The 12,562-nt window shown below is 44.3% G+C and overlaps 1 protein-coding gene across 2 annotated transcripts in view; it reads left to right on the top strand.

Annotated features, from left to right (window-relative positions):
- The first annotated feature begins 491 nt into the window (after positions 1-491).
- LOC143285553 (sodium-dependent phosphate transport protein 2A-like) overlaps positions 492-12,562 on the top strand; it is a 30,588-nt gene continuing 18,517 nt past the window's right edge. The window contains exons 1-3 of one of the 2 annotated variants that reach the window (XM_076592935.1): positions 504-646; positions 2,445-2,578; positions 12,466-12,562. The exon at positions 12,466-12,562 is cut by the window's right edge and continues 255 nt beyond it. In XM_076592935.1, coding sequence (XP_076449050.1) covers positions 12,553-12,562 — 10 coding nt within the window. In that variant the 5' untranslated portion in view covers positions 504-646; positions 2,445-2,578; positions 12,466-12,552. Of the gene's footprint in view, positions 647-2,444; positions 2,579-12,465 lie in introns of both variants that reach the window. The other variant, XM_076592934.1, reaches the window with a different exon arrangement.

Raw genomic sequence — 12,562 nt, 5'->3', positions numbered from 1 at the left:
CAGTTCGACTCGTCGAGGAGCGAGAATGCTACAGCTCTTTTGTGGATATTCCATTGACTGCCTGTTCAAGCCAGAATCGAATATAAAGTTGCCAGTCTATGCATTCAGTGCCTCCATCGTGATACCACACCCTGATCTCGTTCTGACTTCAACCAGTTCTTGCCAAACAGAACGGGGGGCGTTAGTGTAGAACGAATAATAGAAATATTGCCGATTTTGACCCCTTTATCTCTTGTATCCCTGAGCTTATTTCATCATTTCATACATCCCTTGCATTCAGATTACTAAGTTTGCAGACGACTTGTCAACGGACTGACGGCCGGATACGAGAAACAATATGGCGTCCAGTTGGCTTCAGCTTTCCTGGCCAATGAGCTATCTATGTGTTTTTAGATCAGTGGGTGCTTCCGTGTGTGCGCGCGTTTAACTACGAAAATGGCCCTGAGCGTACGGTGACGATGAGGGTGGCTGTACGTGTCTCATGTATCCGCCCAGGTACCCGGTTTAAGTACCCGAGACAACAGCGGGAAAGTCTCAGTCTTCGGCTGGCGGGCTTTTCCCACTGTCGACCAACACGGAGGGAAAGGAGAGGAGAGGACAGCGTGTGTTGTGTTCTCCTGCCGTGTTGTCTTGTGCTGCTCCTGAGGTAAGAGCTGTTTTTCTTCATATAGACTACTAACATTTAGTCGGCATCAAGTATGTGTATTTACTTAACTGAAACTCCCATCCGTATATATCTTAAGGAAGGAACGCTAGTATTAAAAGTGAATGAGCTAGTTTTAGTGCTCGTTTACGGCTACATTATGAATAAACACAGCGAAGGTATTTAAACAATGAATTGGTGGGCAGTACAGTGAGTGAGTGTAGATGCTAGGTCTCAGAGGGATTTAGAAAAGTGAGTAATTTTTTTGTTGAAGTTGTTGTTACTCTTCTTCTTCTGCATGTTTTTGACTTTCTTCTTGTTCTTGTTGCTCTTCTTATTGTCCTTTATTGTCTTACTGTCTCACTGTTCTTATCGTCGCTCATGATGTTGTTGTTCTGGCTCGTGTCCTCTTTATTCGCAAAGGCCAGATGAGCGCGTTGGATTTATGCGAAGACGGTGATGATATGGATACTTATAACCAAGCGCTACGCACTTTACAAACATGGGAGTCATTTGCATCACAGGCTGCATGCCTGGGTACAGCCGACTGACAGATGCCATTTGGCGTTTATCATTCGTTTCCTGTGTCATTCAGTCAGGTTTCAGTCACGCACACACATACAGAAATGTAACATTTTACGTGTATGACCATTTTATTTACCCCGCCATGTAGGCAGCCGTACTCCAGATTCGGCGGGGTGTGTGCTGGGTATGTCCGTGTTTCCATAACCCACCGAACGCTGACATGGATTACAGGTTCTTTAAAGTACGCATTTGACCTTATGCGTGCACACATGTTGATCTGAGAGATTGGAAAAATCTCCACACTTAACCCACCAGGTGCAACGGGAATGGAACTCAGGAAACTGACGAGGATCCAGTGCTGTAACCATTTGACCACCGCACCCGTCAGGCATCTGTCTTCCTCCTCCTCCTCCTCCTCTTCTTCTTTCTTACTGTTTCATTTAATCTCTTCATGGTGGATGTGGTGTGGCATAATTATATGTCTTCTTTTCATGGTGGATGTGGTGTGGCATAGTTTAATGTCTTCTCTTCATGGTGGATGTGGTGTGGCATAATTATGTCTTCTCTTCATGGTGGATGTGGCGTGGCATAATTATATGTCTTCTCTTCATGGTGGATGTGGTGTGGCATAATTATATGTCTTCTTTTCATGGTGAATGTGGTGTGGCATAATTATGTCTTCTCTTCATGGTGGATGTGGCGTGGCATAATTATATGTCTTCTCTTCATGGTGGATGTGGTGTGGCATAATTATATGTCTTCTCTTCATGGTGGATGTGGTGTGGCATAATTATATGTCTTCTCTTCATGGTGAATGTGGTGTGGCATAATTATATGTCTTCTCTTCATGGTGAATGTGGTGTGGCATAATTATATGTCTTCTCTTCATGGTGAATGTGGTGTGGCATAATTCTATGTCTTCTCTTCATGGTGAATGTGGTGTGGCATAATTATATGTCTTCTCTTCATGGTGAATGTGGTGTGGCATAATTATATGTCTTCTCTTCATGGTGGATGTGGCGTGGCATAATTATATGTCTGGCATAATTATATTTCTCTTCATGGTGGATGTGGCGTGGCATAATTATATGTCTTCTCTTCATGGTGGATGTGGCGTGGCATAATTATATGTCTTCTCTTCATGGTGAATGTGGCGTGGCATAATTATATATCTTCTCTTCATGGTGGATGTGGCGTGGCATAATTATATGGGTCACTCCACACGATGTGACATCCCTATGAAACTGAAACTGACGCAGCACCTTTTCCTTCCCAGCCCCCCGTGCAAAGTCAGCCAAGGTCATTGTGTGTTTTTGCTGTAAGGCATCAGTGACCTTGGCGGATTGCTGTGAATAGCTTCAGGGCTCTGGTTTCCACACAAAAGGACTGGGGGTGACAGAGCGACCTGAGGTGTGTGTACTAAGAATGTGTTGGTAACCTCATACTTTGAAACTACACCTCTTTTCTCTTTCTGTCTTTCTGTGTCTCTCTCTGTCTCTCTGTGTCTATGCCTCTGTCTGTCTTTCTCACCACCACCACCCCTTCTCTCTCTATCTCTCTCTCCATTTCTCTGTGTCTGTCTGTCTGTCTGCATGTCTGCCAGTCTGTCTGTCTGTCTGTCTGTCTATCTCTGCTCTCTCTCTCTCCGTGTCACCCTGTTTCTCTGTGTGTGTGCATCTTTGTCTGTGTCCTTCTGTCTGTCTGTCTGCCAGCCTGTCTGTCTCTGTCCTCGTTTCTGTCGTTGTTTCTATCCCTATGTCTTTGTTTCTCACACTCTCTCTTTTTTCTGTGTGCCTCTAAATCTGTCGCTGTCTCATTGTCTCTGTTTCTGTCTCTGTCACACACGCGCGCGCGCACACACACACATACACACACACGTGCGCGCGCGCGCACACACACACACACACACACACACACACACACACACACACACACGTCTTGTGGAATAACCTGCATGTGCTCACAGCGTTTTTTGTCTTTTTTTATCAGTAACAAATCATGTTATCAATATAGATCTTGTGTGCAGCCGATGCATGCTTGTGCGCGAGCTTGCATACGCAAGAGAGAGAGAGAGAGAGCGTGCGCGCGAGTGTGTGTGTGTGTGTGCGTGCGTGCGTGCATGCGTGCACAACGATTTTTCCTTTGATATTTTTTTTTCTTCGGTAAAAGTTAACAAGGGTACTTTTTTTCTTTTTAACCCCCGAGCACCGATGGTCGTTTCAGCCGAGTGAGTAAGCGTGTCAGTGAAGGCTGTAAACAGCAAGGTGTTGACATTCAACACCACCACCCGCTGTACACTTCCAGGCCACGATGACAGATGTCATGGCTCAAGTGGAGTGGTGGCTTCGTGGAAGCTGAGCGCACAGGTTCCAATCCCACACTCACCGGTATTTCTCTCCCCCCCCTCCCCCTCCCACCCTCCACTAGACTTTGAATGGTGGTCTGAACACAAGTCATTTGCGGTTTCGTGTGTCGGATGCACTTAGCGCAAGTGAAAGAACCCTCGGCAACAAACTGGTTGTCCGTGGAAAAATTGTGCAGAAAAATCCACTTTGACAGTAAGACAAACACACTTACAGACAGCAAAGAGAAAGAAGAAATGGGTGGCGCTGCACTGTGGCGACGTGCTCTCCCTGAGGAGAGCAGCCCGAATTTCACACAGAGAAATCGGTTGTGACTAAAACTTTATACAATACAATACAATACAATACAATACAGTGGCGATCTTAAAAACGTTACTTCAGGAATATTGGGGTTGAATTCTCTGTGCAGTGGAATAAAGATGTATGAAACAGCCCCTGATTGACCTCAAGAACATCCCGTACAGATGACATAGCTCTTCTGCACATTGTGTATGTTTGTCTTCGCATTTTGATGGTTCACACCATTCTTCTCAATTCCATTTCTTACATCTTGGGGCGCCCCAAGACTCGATCTCAAACCTTTTGACTGCGAGCACGGTAGTTCAGCAACTGAGTCATTCCTCCAGGGAACCTCGATAACGATGTTTCACTGAGGGGATCGGGGACAGTTTTCAGAATAGGAAATAAAGATCTATGCAATATTCTTTGATTGATTTTGATATTTCTACCTAATGGGGACTATAGATCTGTAGATCATTCTATGAGTAGTTCTAGGACTTCTCATTGAAACGTTTGTATGAAAAATGATGATAATTATAATTATACAGTATAATGATGATGATGATACTAATTATTATTAGTATTATTAAAATCACTACAATATTAATTGGGGGATTTAGGCAGACCTTTTTCTCTTTTATAATAGCGTGCAGGAAATCAGTTAAATACCTGCTGCGAAAGTAGAATGACTGCCCTGAAAATGTCTCCTAAACTATCAGCTGGAAGAATTGGTGTAAGGAATGCAGGATCGATCAATTTATATGAAACAATCTATAGTGGGTTTCACGTTTTGTGTTTGTGGAGAACTGATGTTTTATAAAGGCATTCTGGGAAAGGACAGTTCTTCTGGAAGGTTATGCTTTTCTCTTACGTTTCTCGTTATTTGTTGTGTAATAATAATAATGATAATAATAATAATAATAATAATAATAATAATACATAGTTTTTCTGTGGCACGATATCCAGCACCAGTGCTGCTCAAAGCGCCTTACATCATCCAGTTGACTATAAGGATGCCTTTACAAACACATCAACCACTATCTGACAATGGAAAACATCAAGTGTGTTTATATGGATGAAAAAGTACATGGAAGAGATGAATCAGATTATGAAAGCTATGAAGTGAATAAGGCTTGGATTAAAACAAAATGCATTTCATAGAACGCACACACACACATACGTATATATATATATATATATATATATATATATATATATATATATATATATATATATATATATATACATATATACATACATATATGTCCCTCCCTTGCAGACACACACTCACACACAGACACACACACTCACGCTGACATTAAATATCAACTGCACTAGAAACAAAATTGCATAAGCATTGAGATATTTCTTATTTTCTAACATAGAATTCTGTTCGGACATACTAACATACCTACACACTTACACACGCGTACCAGATCACTGTACCCTCACAAACACATGCACGCACGCACGCACGCACGCACGCACGCACACACACACACACACACACACACACACACACACACACACACACACGCCCATTAAAAATAACCAGATAGAAAAAATGCCATCACATATAAGACCAAAACTACATAAAATACACAATGCATTAAACCAGGACTACAAAAATAGTAGTACAAAGATACTTGTTAACAGGCATACCTTGGTTTAACCGTTCCGCCAAGAACAAAAATGCTTAGGGAAAAGGTAAGTTTTCAGATCTGACTTAAAGGAATGTAGATCAGATGCATTTCTAAGAGATGGAGGTAGAGAGTTCCACACTTGGGGAACCTGAGCTCTGAAAGACCCATTTCCAGCACATTTCAGGTTAGTCCTTGGAACTTTAAGCAGTTTTTTTTTCAGAACTGGATCTTAATGTTCTGTGCGGTTCATATGTTTCCAATACAGAGAGATACAATGGAAGAGACTTGTCAAAATGTTTGAAGGCGAGTGTTGCTAACTAATAGTGAATGCGGAACTCAATTGGAAGCCAGTGTAACCGATTCAACAGAGGTGTAATATGATCAGATTTCTTTTTGGCGAGAACCAGTCGTGCAGCATTGTTCTGAATTTTTCTGTAATCTGTTGATGGAGGAAGATGGTAAACCTGCAAGAGTGGAATTGCAGTAATCCAGTCTGGACAGGACAAAAGAGGAAACCAACTGAGCCATACTTTTCTCTGTTATGTAGGGTCTGACTGAGGCTAGCCTCCGGAGATGAAAATTACATGAGCGACACAAGAATGAAATTTGGTCGTTCATAGTCAAGGTTTGATCGAGATATACACCCAGGTATTTGTGTGATGTTTGAAATGCTACTGCAGTAGGGTCAAACGTAACTGGGTCTTCTGCTGCCTTAAGACGAGTTAGGTCTCCAACGGTTAAGAGTTCAGTTTTGTCTTCACTGAGCCTTAGCTTGTTTTTGTCCATCCGTGTTTTTACATCAGCTACACAAGCTTCCAATTCAGTAATGACTGTTTTAAAATGAGATGGTGGAGCGACGTTTTGTAATTCTGTGTCATCTGCATATTTATGGTAATCAAATGAGTGCCTTTTGAAAATGTCAAAGGCTGAGTGTACAAAGTGAACAGGATAGTCCCTAAGACTGATCCCTGAGGGGACACCAAACACAATAGGAATGACTTTAGAGGTGCTATGTTTTACTTTAACCTTGAGTTGACGATTTGAAAGATCTGAAGAAAACCATTTTAAAGCAGTAATTTAATGCCCAAGGTAAATGCCACTATAGATGTAAGCCTTTTGTCTGTGTTTGAGAGGAGACCATCTGTGACCGAAAGAAGGGCTGTTTCTGTGCTCTGGCTTTTCAGATAAGTTGACTGACAAGTTTCAAGCAGGCCGTTCCATCAAGATGTTCATGGAGCTGATGTTCACGGAGCTGATGTAACACAACTTTTTCAATGATTTTAGAAATGAAAGAAAGATTAGCGGCAGGTCTGAAGTTCTTCAGCTGATTTGTGTCCAAATTGTGCTTTGTGTATGGGAAAGATATTTTGTCCAAAATACTTTTGGTACTTTTGTTGTTTTTCCATGTATGTGGTGCAATTTTGATGTGTGTGTGTGTGTGTGTGTGTGTGTGTGTGTGTGTGTGTGTGTGTTTATGAATGTTCCATTGTGTTCCCAAAGTTGTGCAGTGTACATTATACCAATTCCTGGTATGTACTTTAAGTGTACTGTACTGTACATTAAATTCTACTGTGTTGTGCTTAAAGAGAACTGTACTGTACTGTTCTTTAACTTGAACAGTCAGCCAGCCAACAAAACAGTCACCCAGTCACACAGGTCTGTCAGAAAGTTGATCTCTTGCCCATCCCCGTGCCCTTCAGTTTTATGGGAGTGTTTTAATAGCAGATACTACACAACGATGCCACGTCTCCTTGACAGTGAAACTGAAATATGAGTCTGCACAGCTCAAGTGGAAGGCACACCAGGCTCACACTCAAGGGGATGTAATGTGAATACAGGATAATATAATCCGACTTTTGTATTTTTGGCGTGTCAAAGCCAAAATGGGAAAAACGCAAAACAACATTTACTGGATGAATGAATTACCAAACAAGTATCACACACCTTAAAAAATATTTCGATCCAACACACATGAAATTCTTTTCTCCTTTTTTTTTCTTTTTCTTTCTTTTCTTCGGTGCATGCCTGTTTTTCCACGGGCCTCTAATCAGAACGCAGGGCACAAAACACAGCTATAACATTATCATCCCCACCCATATGAATGAACGTGACATTGTTCGGCCGGTGTCAGTGTACAGTGTCACCCCTCCATTCTCACAGGCCGGACTTCATCCCTTTATCCCCGACATGGCTGGGGTGGAAGTTGACGACAACCAACCTGAAAATGACTAACTAATCCCCCAGGAAACTACTGGGAGAGACCCAGGACTTTGACAAACAAACGACAGACCTGGAGAAACCTAGCGGACAGTCAGGGAAGGAGAAACCCAGTGGACAGTCAGGGAAGAAGAAACCCAGTGGACAGTCAGGGAAGAAGAACCTAGTGGACAGTCAGGGAAGAAGAAACCTAGCGGACAGTCAGGGAAGGAGAAACCCAGTGGACAGTCAGGGAAGAAGAAACCCAGTGGACAGTCAGGGAAGGAGAAACCTAGCGGAGAGTCAGGGAAGAAGAAACCCAGTGGACAGTCAGGGAAGGAGAAACCTAGCGGACAGTCAGGGAAGAAGAAACCCAGTGGACAGTCAGGGAAGGAGAAACCTAGCGGACAGTCAGGGAAGAAGAAACCCAGTGGACAGTCAGGGAAGGAGAAACCTAGTGGACAGTCAGGGAAGAAGAAACCCAGTGGACAGTCAGGGAAGAAGAAACCTAGTGGACAGTCAGGGCCCAGTGGACAGTCAGGGAAGAAGAAACCCAGTGGACAGTCAGGGAAGGAGAAACCCAGTGGACAGTCAGGGAAGGAGAAACTCAGTGGACAGTCAGGGAAGAAAGAAGAAACCCAGTGGACAGTCAGGGAAGGAAGAAGAAACCCAGTGGACAGTCAGGGAAGGAGAAACCCAGTGGACAGTCAGGGAAGAAAGAAGAAACCCAGTGGACAGTCAGGGAAGGAAGAAGAAACCCAGTGGACAGTCAGGGAAGAAGAAACCTAGTGGACAGTCAGGGAGGAAGAAGAAACCCAGTGGACAGTCAGGGAAGAAGAAACCCAGTGGACAGTCAGGGAAGGAGAAACCCAGTGGACAGTCAGGGAAGGAGAAACCCAGTGGACAGTCATGGAAGGAATAAGAAACCCAGTGGACAGTCAGGGAAGAAGAAACCCAGTGGACAGTCAGGGAAGAAAGAAGAAACCCAGTGGACAGTCAGGGAAGAAAGAAGAAACCCAGTGGACAGTCAGGGAAGGAGAAACCTAGTGGACAGTCAGGGAAGGAGAAACCTAGTGGACAGTCAGGGAAGGAGAAACCCAGTGGACAGTCAGGGAGGAAGAAGAAGCCTAGTGGACAGTCAGGGAAGAAGAAACCCAGTGGACAGTCAGGGAAGAAGAAACCCAGTGGACAGTCAGGGAAGGAGAAACCCAGTGGACAGTCAGGGAAGAAGAACCTAGTGGACAGTCAGGGAAGAAGAAACCCAGTGGACAATCAGGGAGGAAGAAGAAACCCAATGGACAGTCAGGGAAGAAGAAACCCAGTGGACAGTCAGGGAAGGAGAAACCTAGTGGACAGTCAGGGAAGAAGAAACCTAGTGGACAGTCAGGGAAGAAAGAAGAAACCCAGTGGACAGTCAGGGAAGGAGAAACCTAGTGGACAGTCAGGGAAGGAGAAACCCAGTGGACAGTCAGGGAAGGAGAAACCCAGTGGACAGTCAGGGAAGAAGAACCTAGTGGACAGTCAGGGAAGAAGAAACCCAGTGGACAGTCAGGGAGGAAGAAGAAACCCAATGGACAGTCAGGGAAGAAGAAACCCAGTGGACAGTCAGGGAAGAAGAAACCTAGTGGACAGTCAGGGAAGGAGAAACCCAGTGGACAGTCAGGGAAGGAGAAACCCAGTGGACAGTCAGGGAGGAAGAAGAAACCTAGTGGACAGTCAGGGAAGAAGAAACCTAGTGGACAGTCAGGGAAGGAGAAACCCAGTGGACAGTCAGGGAAGAAGAAACCTAGTGGACAGTCAGGGAAGGAGAAACCCAGTGGACAGTCAGGGAAGAAGAAACCTAGTGGACAGTCAGGGAAGAAGAAACCTAGTGGACAGTCAGGGAAGGAGAAACCCAGTGGACAGTCAGGGAAGAAGAAACCTAGTGGACAGTCAGGGAAGAAGAAATCCAGTGGACAGTCAGGGAAGAAGAAACCCAGTGGACAGTCAGGGAAGGAGAAACCCAGTGGACAGTCAGGGAAGGAGAAACCCAGTGGACAGTCAGGGAAGGAGAAACCCAGTGGACAGTCAGGGAAGAAGAACCTAGTGGACAGTCAGGGAAGAAGAAACCCAGTGGACAATCAGGGAGGAAGAAGAAACCCAATGGACAGTCAGGGAAGAAGAAACCCAGTGGACAGTCAGGGAAGGAGAAACCTAGTGGACAGTCAGGGAAGAAGAAACCTAGTGGACAGTCAGGGAAGAAAGAAGAAACCCAGTGGACAGTCAGGGAAGGAGAAACCTAGTGGACAGTCAGGGAAGGTGAAACCCAGTGGACAGTCAGGGAAGGAGAAACCCAGTGGACAGTCAGGGAAGAAGAACCTAGTGGACAGTCAGGGAAGAAGAAACCCAGTGGACAGTCAGGGAGGAAGAAGAAACCCAATGGACAGTCAGGGAAGAAGAAACCCAGTGGACAGTCAGGGAAGAAGAAACCTAGTGGACAGTCAGGGAAGAAAGAAGAAACCCAGTGGACAGTCAGGGAAGGAGAAACCTAGTGGACAGTCAGGGAAGGTGAAACCCAGTGGACAGTCAGGGAAGGAGAAACCCAGTGGACAGTCAGGGAAGAAGAACCTAGTGGACAGTCAGGGAAGAAGAAACCCAGTGGACAGTCAGGGAGGAAGAAGAAACCCAATGGACAGTCAGGGAAGAAGAAACCCAGTGGACAGTCAGGGAAGAAGAAACCTAGTGGACAGTCAGGGAAGGAGAAACCCAGTGGACAGTCAGGGAAGAAGAAACCTAGTGGACAGTCAGGGAAGGAGAAACCCAGTGGACAGTCAGGGAGGAAGAAGAAACCCAGTGGACAGTCAGGGAGGAAGAAGAAACCTAGTGGACAGTCAGGGAAGAAGAAACCTAGTGGACAGTCAGGGAAGGAGAAACCCAGTGGACAGTCAGGGAAGAAGAAACCTAGTGGACAGTCAGGGAAGGAGAAACCCAGTGGACAGTCAGGGAAGAAGAAATCCAGTGGACAGTCAGGGAAGAAGAAACCCAGTGGACAGTCAGGGAAGGAGAAACCCAGTGGACAGTCAGGGAAGGAGAAACCCAGTGGACAGTCCTTTTGTGCGGCACCCCAGTGACACTTCACCGAGCTGAGGGAGAAGAAGATCCGTCATTCACACAGCCTCCCTTTCCCCGTTCCCATTTCACCCTGTCTGTTCCCCACCCCCACCCACCATCCACCCGGGTGTCAGTTACAGCGTGGTAACTTGCTGTAAATCCTGTGGAAACCCTATCCGTCCTGTGTGTGGGTGTGTTTTTCCCCCCGCTTCTGCAATGGCAGACTCTTTGGCTTGTAAACGTTTTATGATAGCAGTGACGGTGAAAGGCTGTCATCGTCACCTCTTTTGTCGTCCGGACGGAAAGAGTTAAAGTCAAGTCCAGTACCTTGAAGTCTTCCACACTGGTAGCGGTGCAGACTTTGTTTGACCCTCCCTCTCTGGAAGGTGACGGGTCGAAATTCTGGGGAGCATTTTCCCACAATCCTTCTGAGATTGTTGTTGTTGTTTTTTCCTGGGTAAATTCGAGAATGATTTATTTCGATGCCATCAACAGAAAGGGATTCTTTCCTTTTTATGTATCTTAATTGTTTTTGTTCTTTTATTCGTGTTTGTTTATCTGTTTGTTTTTAACACCGTTGTTTCTGTTTCAACATCATGTATGCTTGTTCAAGAGCAAAAGCTACACGTTAACCTCCAAAATGCAGCCTTAATTACAACATGAGTATTGCTCAAATTAGAGTCAACAAAAATATGCGTGTTTTCTATTTCTTCTCTTTTACCCAAACCATTGAATAGACAGAGTAAAAGGGAAAGAAAAAAAAGAATCTTTCCCAATGAAAAAAATCACGTGAAGCATCAAAATAATAATACTAATAATTGTCATTACTACTACTACTACTACTACTACTACAATGATGAAAAGGATAAGAAGCAGAAGAAGAAGAAGAATTGCTAGTGCTCCGTGGACTGCAAGGAAGTGAACACACATAAAAAGACCATGAACAGGATGCAGGCATGAAACATAGTGGAGTAGATACTTGCACATCTGCGATAACTAGGATATAATTCGAATATCACGTGCCCTTCATAGTGACGTGAAATAGTCGACAAAAGACTAAAAAGCAGAGACAGAGAGTTTGAGCCTTTACACAGAGATGTGTGTGTGTGTGTGTGTGTGTGTGTGTGTGTGTGTGTCCGTGTGGGCAAGTGGAGCAGAGGAAAGAGAATAATATGTACGCATTAAGGAATGGCAGGGTGAAGCTGAGAGAGTGAAAGGGTTTGTTTTTTTTTATTGCTTTTTTTTAATTCTCTCTTTGTTATTGTTTGCTTTGTGGTTTGTTTGTGTATGTGTGTTTTGTTTTTTTTGTTTGTTTTTGTTTCTTGTTGTTGTTATTTTGATGTTGTTGTGGTTTGTTGTGATTTTGGGGGAGTTTTTTTTCCACAAAATAACTATCACTCTGTGAACGTGTGTGTGTGTGTGTGTGTGAAGACAGTATGGAACACAACTGCTGTGTTGTTGCATCGTGCTCCTTGTTACTGAAGTTTCCTTTCAAAGCATGTCTATGGTTTGTGAAGGGTGCACGGTATCTCTGTTTCAACAACGTGAGTAAAAATAAGTGAGCTAATCGGATACTGGCAAAGGTATGCGTTTAGCGAAGTGCCTTCCAGATTGGTGTTGAATGTTTAACACTCATAACATACATTAAATCTGAACAAAATGGACTTACTTCTACACGTGAGGCTTAATTGATGCAATGGAACCTTTTTGATTTTTTTGGTTTCAGTTTGAATTTTCTGAAACGAGGACAAACAAGGGAAACGACCGGTGCGAAGGCAAAATTGTTGTTAACCCCACCCCCCTCTCCACCTGAATGGACACGG

This window comes from Babylonia areolata, chromosome 9, assembly GCF_041734735.1.
Source record: "Babylonia areolata isolate BAREFJ2019XMU chromosome 9, ASM4173473v1, whole genome shotgun sequence".
Taxonomy (NCBI): Eukaryota; Metazoa; Mollusca; class Gastropoda; order Neogastropoda; family Buccinidae; genus Babylonia; species Babylonia areolata.
Note: the sequence above shows the minus strand (reverse complement) of the source record. Positions and strands in the feature narration are given on the sequence as shown.